This window comes from Lynx rufus, unplaced genomic scaffold (genome assembly GCF_022079265.1).
Source record: "Lynx rufus isolate CCGP_SWC_20201006 ecotype Redwood Valley unplaced genomic scaffold, mLynRuf1.p SCAF_23, whole genome shotgun sequence".
NCBI lineage: Eukaryota > Metazoa > Chordata > Mammalia > Carnivora > Felidae > Lynx > Lynx rufus.
Window position 1 is genome coordinate 3,331,148 of NW_025814838.1, and position 13,258 is coordinate 3,344,405.

The 13,258-nt window shown below is 46.3% G+C and overlaps 1 protein-coding gene across 2 annotated transcripts in view; it reads left to right on the plus strand.

Annotated features, from left to right (window-relative positions):
* The first annotated feature begins 4,631 nt into the window (after nt 1-4,631).
* NSMCE1 (NSE1 homolog, SMC5-SMC6 complex component) overlaps nt 4,632-13,258 on the plus strand; it is a 31,957-nt gene continuing 23,330 nt past the window's right edge. Inside the window, exons 1-2 of one of the 2 annotated variants that reach the window (XM_047087794.1) lie at nt 4,632-4,752; nt 9,925-10,071. In XM_047087794.1, coding sequence (XP_046943750.1) covers nt 4,713-4,752; nt 9,925-10,071 — 187 coding nt within the window. In that variant the 5' untranslated portion in view covers nt 4,632-4,712. The remainder of the gene's footprint in view (nt 4,753-9,924; nt 10,072-13,258) is intronic. The other variant, XM_047087801.1, reaches the window with a different exon arrangement.

The following is a 13,258-nucleotide window of genomic DNA, read 5'->3' on the forward strand; positions in this document are numbered from 1 at the left end:
AAAGATGCTCAACATCTCTCGTCATAAGAGACAGCCTTGTGAGACACCGAGAGACTCAATTTTTGCATCCTTGCTTATAATATACATGGACCTGACGTTTTCCTTAATTCTGCTGTTCTTGTACCTAGATTAGATTAGCCCACAGAATGCTTGGGTAGACTTCTCTGTCTTGTTCATATCCTGGTGCCATTTGCATAATATAGTTTGTTTTATATTTTGCATTTGTATGTGTGTGTATCACTCTAGTTGAACTATCTCAGCCTGGGCATTTTCAGAGTTGGAGCAGATCCGTCGCTTTTCAGTTTCATGGGTGATTATTGGTCTGTTCTCTTCCAGGGCCAAGTTTTGTCATTTGTATTTTTGTCAAAAATTCCCCCCTTTTATCTAGATTTCCAAATGTATTGGCATACATTTGTCCATAGTATACTCTTCTGTTTTCTAAAATGTTGATACTCTATCTGGTATGTCTCTTTTGCCATTTATAGCATTACATGTGTTATTTTTTATATAAATCTTTAAAATTTTTTAATGTTTATTTATTTGAGAGAGAGAGAGAATTCGGGCAGGGGAGGGGCAGAGAGAGAGGGAGACACAGAATCCGAAGCAGGTTCCAGGCTCTAAGCTGTCAGCACAGAGCCCTACACAGGGCTCGAACCCATGAACGGTAAGATCATGCATGACCTGAGCCGAAGTCAGATGCTTAACCGACTGAGCCAACCAGATACCCCTTTTTTTGGATAAATCCTACCAGAAGTTTGTCTATTTTATTAGTCTTTAATAGGACCAGTGTTTGATTTCTATAATCAATTTTCTTTTCTTTTTTGTTTTATTCATCTCTGCATTTTGCTTTATTATAATTTCCTCCCCCCCTCCCTGTTTTCTCTGGGTTATTTAGTTGTTATTTACCTTTTAAATTCAACACTTAAATTTTTTCGTGTTTTATAGTAAGTATTTAAAGCTATAAATCCCCCTGTAACTGTTGTTTTAATTGGATCTCACAAGTTTCATTATGTGAGGCTTCTTTTTGTCATTCATTTCTAAATATTTTGTAATTTCCATATTGGTTTTCTTTTTCATACATATGTATTTTTCAGTTTCCAAATGTATGTTCTTTTTCTCTTAAGAATGTTTTAAAATCTTTCAACATACACCAAGGTATGAACACTAATATAACGATCACTTAGCTTAATGCTTATCAGGCTTAATTTTATTTTTCGTAAGTAACAGATGCACATGATAAACAAAAATCTTGTCTTCGGGACCTTCTCCTCAGAGGCAATTTCAGTAAGTAATTTAAGGTCTGTAAGTGGTATGGGTTTCTTTCTGGCTGCCTTTCTGTTGATTCTTCATTTTACTTCATTGTGGTTTGTGAATGTGGTCTATAGATTCTTTGGAATTTATTGAGGCTTCCTTTGTGGCCAGTATACAGTCAATTTCTGTAAATGTTCCAAGTATGTTTGAAAAGAACAGATGTGCTGATGTTTTTTTTTTTTTTTTTTCTAAAATACAAACCTGATCTCATCACTTCCTCCCCGATAGCTTTTGTGGTCTTCAGCTAAAAGACGACCCTCTTAGCCTATGATGTGGCCCTAGGCTTCCTCTCTTGGCCACCTGCCTTATGTACAAGGAATTTATGTCCATGTAGCTCCTGGACCTTTCAGGGCCAACTTTCAGAAGAAAATTTGAACTGGCAGAATGTTCTGTAGCAAACAGTCCAATGTCTGGCGCATCGAGGGTCCTAACGGAGACTCACTGAGCTAGCTTCTGAGGGTGGAGTCACATTGAGGCAGGACAGTCACCTGCCGGTGGGTCACTCACTCATCTGGAACGCCAGTCCTTACTACTTGCTTCTGGTGAAGCCACTTCACCTCACTGGGACCTCTGGTTGCTGTATCCCTCCATGCTAATGTCTTAGCACTTTCTCTCCCTCCTATGTCTGCCTGCCCATACCATGGTGGGCGACTTCAAAGACCCTCCCACCGACACTCTCCAGTTGCTTTGACTTCTAGGGTCAGCTGTATTGGTTCAATCCAAACCCACCCCATGAGGAGTCTACACAGAGCTTCTGCTCTGGGGCCCCTGGTAGGGCGATGGGAGATTGAGGGGGATCGGGAGTGACTCTCCTCCCTACGCATTTATGATGGTTTCAACCTTAGCTGGGACCTCACTTTTGCATTCCCTTTGGCATGTGTTCCAAACCTTCGATTCCCCTCAAATCCCTGAGCGTCTCCCAGCTCCTTTGTTTAGCAGAATGATAGCTTTGCTGCTTTGTGGAGAAAATAGGAAACATCAGGGGTGAACCTTTCTTTATCTAACCATTTTTACCTCCTTTCCTCCAGTTTCAGAAATGTCTCTTCTTCCTTTCTGGGGTCAAAGAAAAACCTGTCCTTGACCCCATCCTCTCCTGTCTCCCCTGTTTTTTATTCTATTGGTTATTCCTGCGACTCCTCTTCATGTCTCCCCTTCCCAAACCACACTTTCTAGAAGTAGTCAGCACCCCCTTCTCCCCTTCTTCAGCTTCTATGCACTCACTTGTCTTGGAAGCCAATCCAGCTTCCTCCTGTTTCTATGGGCTCTTGTTGGCCATCACATTCTAAACGGATGGCACATCCTTCTTCTTCTTCTTTTTTTAGTGTTTATTTATTTTGTGTGTGTGAGAAAGCGAGAGAATGAGCAAGGGAGGGGCAGAGAGGATCTGAAGTGGGCTCTCCACTGAATCAGAGAGCCCAATGGGGGCTTGAACTCACAAACCGTGAGACCATGACCTGAGTCAAAGTCAGATGCTTAACCAACAGAGCCACCCAGGTGCTCCTATGTGGCACCTCTTTCTTGATCTCTCCAGAGCACTGACAATTCAGACCACACCCTGCTACTCAATACTCCCTCCCACCTGTTTTCCTCTGATACCACTTGGCCTTGAATTCCTTTCTTCTCTTTCTACCTCCTTTCTTGGCTCTTTGATCCTGAAATGTCGGTGTTCCCAGTGTTTTCTATCCATGGGTCTCTGTTTTTATTCCTCTACCCACCCACCCCCCTTCCCAGGAAAGCACACGTGTCATCACAAAGGGGCATACTCTTTACCAAACTTCAAACAAGGGCTGCCATAGGGCAATGCCCACGGATTGCCCCCATTTTTCAAGAGCTGTCAGATACTCTAGGGTTTTATGTGAAATGTTTCAGCTTTAAATATTGGTAATGAATTCAAAATCTTACAAAACTATGCAGGGTAAACAAAACATAGATGGTCTCCATAGAGCTGTTCTCTTCTTTGAGTGCCCCGGAGGCATTTTATAAAGTATCTTATTAGTAAAGATAACTCACATCGAGGCCTTACTATGCATCAGATACTCTAAGTGGTTTGCACGTATGAACTCCTCTCTTCTCAATGATCCTGTATGAACAATGTGCTATTATTATCCCTGCTTTATAGATGAGCAAACTGGGACTGACAGCTTCAGTATTTTGTCCTGGGTCTTAGAGATACTGAGTTTAAGAACCAGAATTCAAATCCAGACAGTCTAGCTCTCCAGCTCAAGTTTTGTTTTTTTTTTTAAGTTTATTTATTTTGGGGGGGGAGGGGCAGAGAGAGAGGGAGAGAGAATCCAAGCAGGCTCCTCCGTGCTGTCATGGCAGAGCCGGATATGGATGGGGCTTGATCTCACAACCGTGAGGTCATGACCTGAGTGGCAATCAAGAGTCCGATGCTTAAAGGACTGAGCCACCCAGCCGCCCCCCAAGCTCAAGCTCTTAACTAGTACACTCTACAGCTTTCCTCACTCAGCAGACAGGGAAACTGACGTCCAGAGAGGTTGAGAAATTGTCCAAGATCACAGGAGCGGTAACCGGTCAAGTAGGGATTTGAAGTTATCATCACAGAGATAGATGCTTGCACTCTGCTGTTCCGTAAGTAGTTACCTGTTTCCCTGCTAGACTGCGTCCCCGGGAACTGGGAGGCAAGCGTTTGTAAAATGAGTGCCCTCGCCTGGCAGAGTCCACTCACTTCTCTTAATAACTTCATTTGCTTCTCCCAACAATCCCTAGTTAAGACAGTAGCACATTTAATCAGCTCTTCCAATGTGCGTGATTTCTTTCAAAACCTCATGAACACACTATTTCATGGGGACTATTATCATCCCCATTTAACAGAAGAAGAAACTGAGGCTCATTGCAGCTCAGTGACTTGCCCAAGATCTGGCAACTAGTAGGTGGCAGAGCCAGGATTTCAGTTCAAGCTATGTGACAACAGAGCCCTCATTGCTGACCCTGAGGCCACAGTGTCGGTTGTACAGATGGGGACACTGAAGCCCCGGGGCAGCGTACTGGCTTGTGTCCGCGGAGCCATGACTTTTAGGGGGAGGATCCCGCTGCATGCCTCCCCTTCCGACTCCTAGGTCGCGGGGTGCCACTGTGCGGCTGCAGGCGGAGGGAGGCAACCAGGGGCCCAGCCGGGTAAAGCGCGTAAAAGAGGCGCGGGAAGAGCCGAACTCTGCATCTAGGGGAGGGCCTCCGCGGCACCATGGCAACGGCGCGGCGGGAAAGCAGGAAGTGCGTCACCGGGGGAGGGACTAATAGGTGACATCCACCAATGGGAGCGCCGCGCCCGCGTTCGCCCCGCCCCGCAGGAGGAGCCGAGGCCGCCTTTCTGCCTGGGCCGCCGGCCGCCGGGGTACCGCGGTGGGTAATCCGGGCGCGGGGCCGCGAGGCTGCCAGGGATGGAAGAGGGCCGTGCAGAGAGGCGACGGAGGACGGAAGGTGGGGGTCAGGCCCCGGGGTCGGCCCGTGTCTGTACCGGAGTGTGGCGCTGGGGGCCCGGGGGCTTGGGGCTCCTCATTTCCTGATGAGGAAACTGAGGCTCAGAGAGGGGCAGGAAGGCAAAGTAGGCTGGAACCTAGGATCCCCGGCACACATTGTTAAATCGTAGTACCAGGTGGACAAAGCGTTTTGCCCCTAATATTAGGTGAAAAAAAGCAAAATACAGAATTCTGTCCGAACTGAATACGTAAAATGTCGCCTTTGTGGACCACCTCAGTTATCTCGCCGCCCTCTGCCCTTGTCCTAGAAATCCTTACTTTGTGCAAGTCCACAGCCTCGTATTTTAAAGCCCGGAGGCCAGACGTGGTCAGAATCCCGAATTTCTCGGATTTTCGAAAGGAATATGATGCATATATTCGATGTTAGGTCATACCTTCAATTGGGGTCTGGGGCAGCCTCTTGTAATCAAATACACTAATATTTTCACAGCTAAATATGTGCGTATTTACATCAAAGGAGGTAGAGAACCGCCATACAGAGTCTCACCGTAGGTCAGGTTTTCAAACTTAAAAGATTTTGGTTTTAGGACGTCTTTTGATTTGAGAATTGTAGGTAGAGCGGTCCTGATTTAATTGTAGGCTCCTGTTTCTTGCTTACCTGGACAGTTCCTGAACTGTTTTGCCACCCTTATGTCCATCACCTGGGCCTTCCGTCTCTCTTAACTCATCTTTTTAACATTTTTTTTGGCTGGTATGTAACATATTTACATCCTTTTTTAATCAAGATATATAACATATCTGGGACTTCGGCTCGGGTCATGATCTCACGGTTCGTGGGTTCAAGCCCCGCATCGGGCTCTGTGCTGACAGCTCAGAGCCTGGAGCCTGCTTCTGATTCTGTGTCTCCCTCTCTCTGTCTGCCCCTCCTCTGCTCGCTCTCTGTTTCTCTCTGTCAAAAATAAATGTTAAAAAAAATGTTAAGACCTATAACATATCTATAAAAATGTTTGCAACTGTAAATTTAAAGAATAAAAATAAAATAAACACCCATATATCCAGCATCAGGTTAGGAAATCGAACAATTCCATATCCATAATGCCCAGGTTGAATCCTTTCTTCCCGTCACTAAAGACGACCGCCTCCCTGTATTGTGTTACCTAATCCCTTGTTTTTCTTTGTGGTTGTTACTATGCATCTGTAATGACTACCGCGTATGTTTTGCTAAGTTTTATATTTTATAGAGGATCCTAATCTATATTTGTGTGACTTTATTTTTGCATGTAACATTACATATATGAGATATGTCCATGTTGACGTGAGTAGCCCCATTTCACTTACTTTCATTGCTTCGTTGCTATTTTGAATTCCGTGGCCTGATTGTAAATGGAGGCATTCTTCAACTGATTGCCATTTAGACGGTTGCCAGATTTTTGCTATCACATGGTGATATTTTTGCTATCACACATTTCCTGAGGCAGATGTGGAAAAGTTTCTGTAAGTTATATACCTAACCATGGATTTCTGGGGCTACCCGGGTTTGCTATTAATATCGAATCGTCTGAAGTGGTTTATAAGAAGAGTTTACCCTTCACCAGCCTCAGCCATTCTGAAGACTTTTTGCCTACACCTGGGGATGAATAAGACATTAATCACCGTGGCTTGAATACTCATTTGCCTGATGACCTTGAGATTGAGCATCTTTTAATGTATTTATTCATCATTTGTGCATCCTCTTTGAACATTTCTGTTGCTGATTTCTCGCTTACAGTTGTCTTCCCCTTACTGATATGTAGGGATTCTTTGTGTGTTCTGAGTATGACTCTTTTGTGGCTTCACTGTGTGTCAGATACTTTCCAGTTTGTAGCTTTTCTTCTCTCTTTCTCTCCCACCCTCTACTGTTTTTGGTGAACAGAGGTTTTTAATTTTAATGAAGTAGAATTTATCGGTATATTCCTCTATGGTTTATGCTTTCTGTATCTTTTTAAGAAATTCTTCCCTGCCTTTGGCTCATAAAAGATGTTCCCCGGGGTGCCTGGGTGGCTCAGTCAGTTGAGCGTGCGACTCTTGATTTCAGCTCAGGTCATGATCTCAAGGTTCATGGGATTGAGCCCCATGTCGATCCTGCAGAACCTGCTTGGGATTCCCTCCCTCTCTCTCTCTGCCTCTCCCCTGCTCTCTCTCTCAAAATAAATAATTAAACATTAAAAAATAAAATAAAATCTTGAAAAAAGAAAGATGTTCCCCTATATTGTTGTCCAAAAGTTTTATAGTGTTTCCTTTCCTATGCTCTTCACCCTCCAAAAGATTTTTATGCATAGTCTGAGGTGAGGGTTGGGCTCTCTGTTTTTTCACACAAGGGTAATCTGTTGCCCTGGCACCTTTTATTGAAAAGCTTGCTTTGGTCTGGAGTTCCATTTCTCCAGCGTATCAGGTATTCATATCTGTGCGTTTCTGTGTCTGAGTTGTCTGTTCTGGCCCACTGGTCTTCTCTGGTCCTTGTCTGTACCATTGTCACACATTGTTCCTTACTCGAGCTTCAGAATAAACTGCTAACTCGTGGAACAAGTCCTCCTGCCTTTATCTTCTCCCAGAATGGCGTTGCTGTTTTGCCTTTATTTTTCCATGTAAATTTTGGAATGATCTCATCAAATCACTCACAGACACAAGAAGCCTTTTGGGATGTTGATTGGAATCACACCGGATTCCGTTGCATTGGCTCAGTTTGGATTTGAAAGTGGTTGCTTTCAACATTCCATCCTTAAGTATGATGGTCACTGTAGGGTTTTGTCGATATCTTTAGTAGATAAAGGAAGTTTCCTTCAATTCCAAGTTTATTAAGAGTTTTTAGTACCAGTCACTGTTGAATTTTATCAATCGTATTTTCTGAATCTATTAAGATGATAGTAGGCTTTTTCTTCTGTATGCTGTTAATGTGGTGGCTCACACTGATTGATTTTTTTCCAGCTTTATTAAGACATTATTGACGTAGAACGTTTGACTGATTTTTAAATGTTAAACTGCTGCCCGGATAAACCCAACTTGGTTACCGTATATCATCCTCTTTACGTTGCTAGTTCAGATTAACGTTTTGCTTAGGACCATTGCAGCTATGTTCCTGAAAGATACATTTTCCTTTCTTTTGAAGTCTCTGTTAGATTTTAATGCCCAACATATGTCAACCTTATCAGATGATTTGGGGAGGGTTTGCTCTTTTTGGGGCTCTGAGATAGTTTTGTGACATTTGAAATCACTTCTAGAATGTTTGATAGGACTTCTTGATAAATCTTTCCGGATCTGAAGTTTTCTTTGTTGGGGGATAGATTTCCCACAGTGTGTCTTCAATGGTTATAAAACCTGTTAGGTTTTCAGATCGTTCTTTAGTTGGTTTTGAATGGATTTCCTATAACTTTGCCTATTTAAAACTCATGATTATTATAAGTTGTTTATGTCTCTGCAATTAGTGTTCCTTTTTCATTCCAAATATTGTTTATTTGTTAGTCTTCTCTCGGAAGATCTTGTCAGAGGTTGGTCGCTTTTATTGTGTTTTTTTTTCTTAAATTTTTAAAAATGTTTATTTTTGAGAGAGAGAGAGATCGATTGTGAGCTGGGGAGGGGCAGAGAGAGAGAGGGACCCTTCAGAGAATCTGAAGCAGGCTCCAAACTCTGAGCTGTCAGCACAGAGCCCTATGTGGGGCTCGAACCCACAAACTGTGAGATCATGACCTGAATGGAAGTCAGAGGCTTAACCGACTGGGCCACCCGGGTGCTCCTATTATGTTTTTTTTTCAAAGACTAATTTTCGTTTTGTTGATCTCAGGTATATGCTAATTTCATTAAATTCTGCTCTTTATTATTTAAGTTTCTTGAAATTCATGAAGAGGACTCAGGGGAGGAAAAGGGTTGAGGAGGGGGAAGGAGGGGTCCAATTTAGGATCTGTCGAGGCTGCATTTCCGGTGAACTGTTCTCAAGGAAGTTTCGCCGGCAGGCAGAGAAACTGGCCTTGAGCTGGAGTGTCTTCCTTCCTCCGAGGTCCAGCTGATGTGCTGCTTGGAAAAGAAGAGCGAGCGACAGCCCGCCTTCTTGTGTGTCTCCTAGTCCTGTCCCCTTAAACCTCATCTTCTGCCTTAAAGAGAGCTTTTTATTATCCCCATCTTTCGGACGAGAAGACTGAGGCTTAGGGAGATGAAGCTTGTTAGCTAGAAATGTTTTCGTGCCGTATTTGCCCAAAGTAACAGCCAGTTTCTTGTCCGGTCATGGCATCGCCTGGAGTGTGTATTAAAACCTCAGAATTCCAGCCCCTCTGCAGCCTGAACCTCCAGCGAAGGGGCCTGGGAATCTGTATTTTTCACGCACAGATTAGATGATTCTTAAGATGGAGCAGGTCTGGCAGACACTGGTCTCCGCACCACGTGTCTATTTCTAAACCCACGCCCTTTGCCTCCGCACGGTGCCACCACTCCGTGGCAAGGGCAGGCTTTTTGATCAGGACTCATGTGATGCTTTTATCAGCTCTGATCTCTGTGGTTTGTGGAAAGACGATGTTTTAGTAGAGAGCAAGAGATTGAAAAAACACCCCACAGCGACAGTCGTTTCATTAGCGGTTTGGGAGACGAGGAGGAAGCTAGCACTGGTTAAGCCAAGTCTGCCAGGAGTTCTTCAGGCAGCACACACCGTTCTCGTTTTATCGTGAGAAAACGGGGCCTCGGCACACTTGGTCCCAGCGAGCCTCGTGAGTGGCCGAACCAGGCTTCAGAGCCAGAACTGCCCAGTAGTAAAACTAGCCGACACGTAGGTAGCGCTCAGCCTGTCGCCAGGCTTTCACAGGTCCTACCCCTTGAACAGCGAAATTCTCCGGTGGACGTTCTAGCGGTGGGCTCACCTTATAGGTCAGAAACCGGGCCACGCCCCCTTTCACACACTTGGGTGTGGAGCGGGCTGCGTCCAGGCGTGCTGGCTGGCTCCAGACCCCCACTTCTTGCCGCCCCCCCCCCCCCCGGACTAGTGTGCTTGCCCCTGACTTACCTCCTTTCTGCTTCTGTGCTCTTGGGCGGGATGAACTGGGGTCTGCAAGCTGTCACAGAGCGGTAGTTGTGAACGCAAGGAAGCACAGACCCCAGAACTTGGCTTTCGAGCGCTCAGAGGTGACTGGGTGTCCTTTGCTTCTTTTCTTAGCGCCTTCGTGCACGCAGGGCAGCGCGCGGAGAGCGGGTATCATGACCGACGTCCACCGGCGGTTCCTCCAGCTGCTGATGACTCATGGGGTGCTGGAGGAGCGGGGCGTGAGACGCCTGCAGAAGCACTGCTATCGGGTCCATGGCCGTGAGTACCGTCTCCCTGTCCCCAGGGTGCCCGGGACCGCGCCATCGGCGGCTGGTGACACGGGTGTGAGCCTCGCCACCCGTCAGGCAGCACGCCTCACCTGGGCGTGCAGGTCTCCTCGGGCTCGCGCCAGCCCGTTTCTCACCTCCTCTTTGACCTTTTTTTTTTTTTTTGTGAGCAAATCTGACATTTAGCCCAGTCGATGGGAACTTGAAGCGGCCTAGCTGTGGTTCACACCAGGGCCCCAGCATCTTCTCCAGCCTGCGTTTCTTCATGTCTCAAATGAAGATAATTAAGCATCCTGGACACCGTGGAGGGAGGGGGGTTCGGAGGGTTAAGAGACATGATGTGTCCAGAGTTCCTGGCCAGGCCCGGGGAACGCGCTCCCTTGGCCGTGGCGGGTGAGAGGGCCGCTCGGCACAGTGGGTGAGAGCACAGCCCTGGACTCGGCCAGACCCGGGGCAAGGGCCGCCCTGCCCTGTGCGGGGGGTGGGTGCTTGAAGCATCTCCTCAGTGGGCTGCTCAGAGGGGAGGGGAGGTAACACAGGCGAAGCACTCAGGCCGGGCCGGGCTGAGTTTTCAGTGACGGGAGGGAGCCGTAGAAACAGCAGAAAGGATGCCAGCATGCCAGTAAGGTCCGCATTGGTAGCTCTCGTGGAGTTGAGCGTCAGTGCAGGGAGACCTTGTTGTGTGAAAGAGGAAGTGGATGAATTTCACTCGCTGCACGATGTCACTGCGTTAAGCTTTTTGTAAAACCGGGATTCTTGTTGTTCGTGAACACACACATCTGCGCATAAAGACGTAAGGGTGCACCGGAAGGATATGTGACCGACACACTTGTGAGGTGCTTGCCTTTGGGGAGACAACAGAAGACACCTTGGTCTTTATCCTCTTTTGGTCTTTCATGAAAGAAAAAAAAAAAAAGAGTCGAAGCAAACAGGGTATTAGTAGTGTGGCCTAATTACAAGCGTCACTTCTGATGAACGGGAGTACAGGTGTTTGTTTATATTCTTTGTTTTTGTCTTTCTGTCTGCGTGTTTAGTTTTCAAGAGAAGAGCAGAAACTGCATAGAGGGAAGCCAGCCAAGAGGGGTGAGGAAAGGTATGCGTGGGGCACCAGGGTTACGGGTGAAGGCACACGAGAAGAGGGGCCGCATTTAGGGACCGGCGCCCGGGGCATAGCAGAAGAAGCCAGATCGAGAGAGGTGAAGGGTGGATGGGAGCAGGAAGGGCGAGACAGAGGGTACAGAGACAGGCGCTTTTCCGTGACGAGTGGGAGGGAGAGCAGAGGGTGCGTAGCTTTGGGGGGACTGGCCCCTCGAGGCATCCCGTGCGAAATTCTGGGCCTGCTGGTCCACGCTGACAAATGAAATGCTTGCAGTCGTCCTACGGTGAGGAAACTTGTGTAACTTTGTGTGATCCCATGTATCCAAACTTCGTTGACCTGCGCCTGACATCCTTTGGGAGACCCCAGGCAGGAAAGCACGATGTGTGGGAACAACATATGTTCTTTTGGCGTGTAGGTTTACACATCAGGAACAACCTGTCGTATAGACACCGCGGTAATGGGGTTTCTTTTTTTTTTTTATTTTTTTTTATTTATTTATTTTTTTCAACGTTTATTTATTTATTTTTGGGACAGAGAGAGACAGAGCATGAACGGGGGAGGGGCAGAGAGAGAGGGAGACACAGAATCGGAAACAGGCTCCAGGCTCTGAGCCATCAGCCCAGAGCCGACGTGGGGCTCGAACTCACGGGCCGCAAGATCGTGACCTGGCTGAAGTCGGACGCTTAACCGACTGCGCCACCCAGGCGCCCCTCTTTTGTACTTAGTTCCGGGGACAGGGTGGACGTCTGGAAGGACTTGAAGCAGGGAAAGCACATCATTAGTGCTGTGCTGGAAGACTCTCCTTCTGGTGAAAGCATACCCGCTCTACTTGGCCGGCGCTGGGGTGAATAGAGGGCTTTGGTGAGGGCCTCCTTTATGGAAAAGGAACATTACATCTGCCAAGCTAGCTGTCCTTGCTCTGAAAAAACACAAGAGGATTTTAACCACCCACCCCTTGGTATGCTCCAGTGAAGGGCATAAGAATGTTTTTCTTAGTTTTTTGACTACATGGCAGTTCATTTCTGTTCGCCTTCAGTTTCTCATGTAAGTCCTAAATGTGGGCTTTAATGCTAATGGGGAAGTTTCGTAGCTCACTGCAAGGAGCCACATGCTGCCTTAGTACTAAGAATGAAAGTGTTTTTGCCTTTGTTTGACCTTTAAAGCTGTTATGACCTAATTTAGGAAAGTCCTGTACAATATATCTAGGAATTAATTTATTCTTCATGTTTTATGTGCCCTATCTGTGCGTCAAGATAAAGTGACGGCTGGGTCATCAGGATAGAACTGTAGTTCATTTTCCCCTAGCCTTCATTTAAAAAAAAAAAAGAAAAAGAAAAAAAAAGCTTTTTCTCAAGGAGTGTTGTTATTTTAGAGATTTTAAAGCAAGGAACGTTAGAAAGAAATTATTCAAATTAAGTAAATACTTACAAGACCCACCATTATTATCTGTCTTTTGAAGAGATGCCCAGGAAAGTCCCCTTTTACCAACTGGAAAAACACTTAGCTTCTAAGATAATTATGAAACAGAAGGGTATTTGAGTCTGCGAGTTACTGTGATTACAGTTTCCCATGGATTTTCATCCAGCTTATCAAAAATACTTCCTATTCTGGGCTCTGGTTTGGGCTGTCTTCTTCCCGTCACTAGTGGGAGAAATAAATTCCCCAGTTCTCTTGGCTAGCGAGAGTTCAGATTTCGTTCTGGCATGCTGGCGTAAAGCCTCGTGTCTGGACTCTCCGAGTGGCACCGGGGACCCGCGTGCGCGAAGAGGGCACCTTGGGTTTCGAGCCAGAGCTTGTGTACGTGCATGAGGTCACGCAGCACTGCCCGCCGTGGCCTCCTGTGGGCCAGGGCCCCGTGCTAGGGACTGGTGACATAGACACACAGCTTTTGCTTTTGCCTTGGGTTTCGTGAGTCATGCAGACCAGACTTGTGATTCCAGGATAAGCCTCCCTTGACGGAAGTAGGGACAGGAAGCCTAGGGAGTGATGGTTAAGAAGACTTGCATTTGAGGATTTCCACTTTTGACCAAGATAGAGTAACAGGGACCGATTTACTTTCCTGTCTGAAACAATTAAAAGA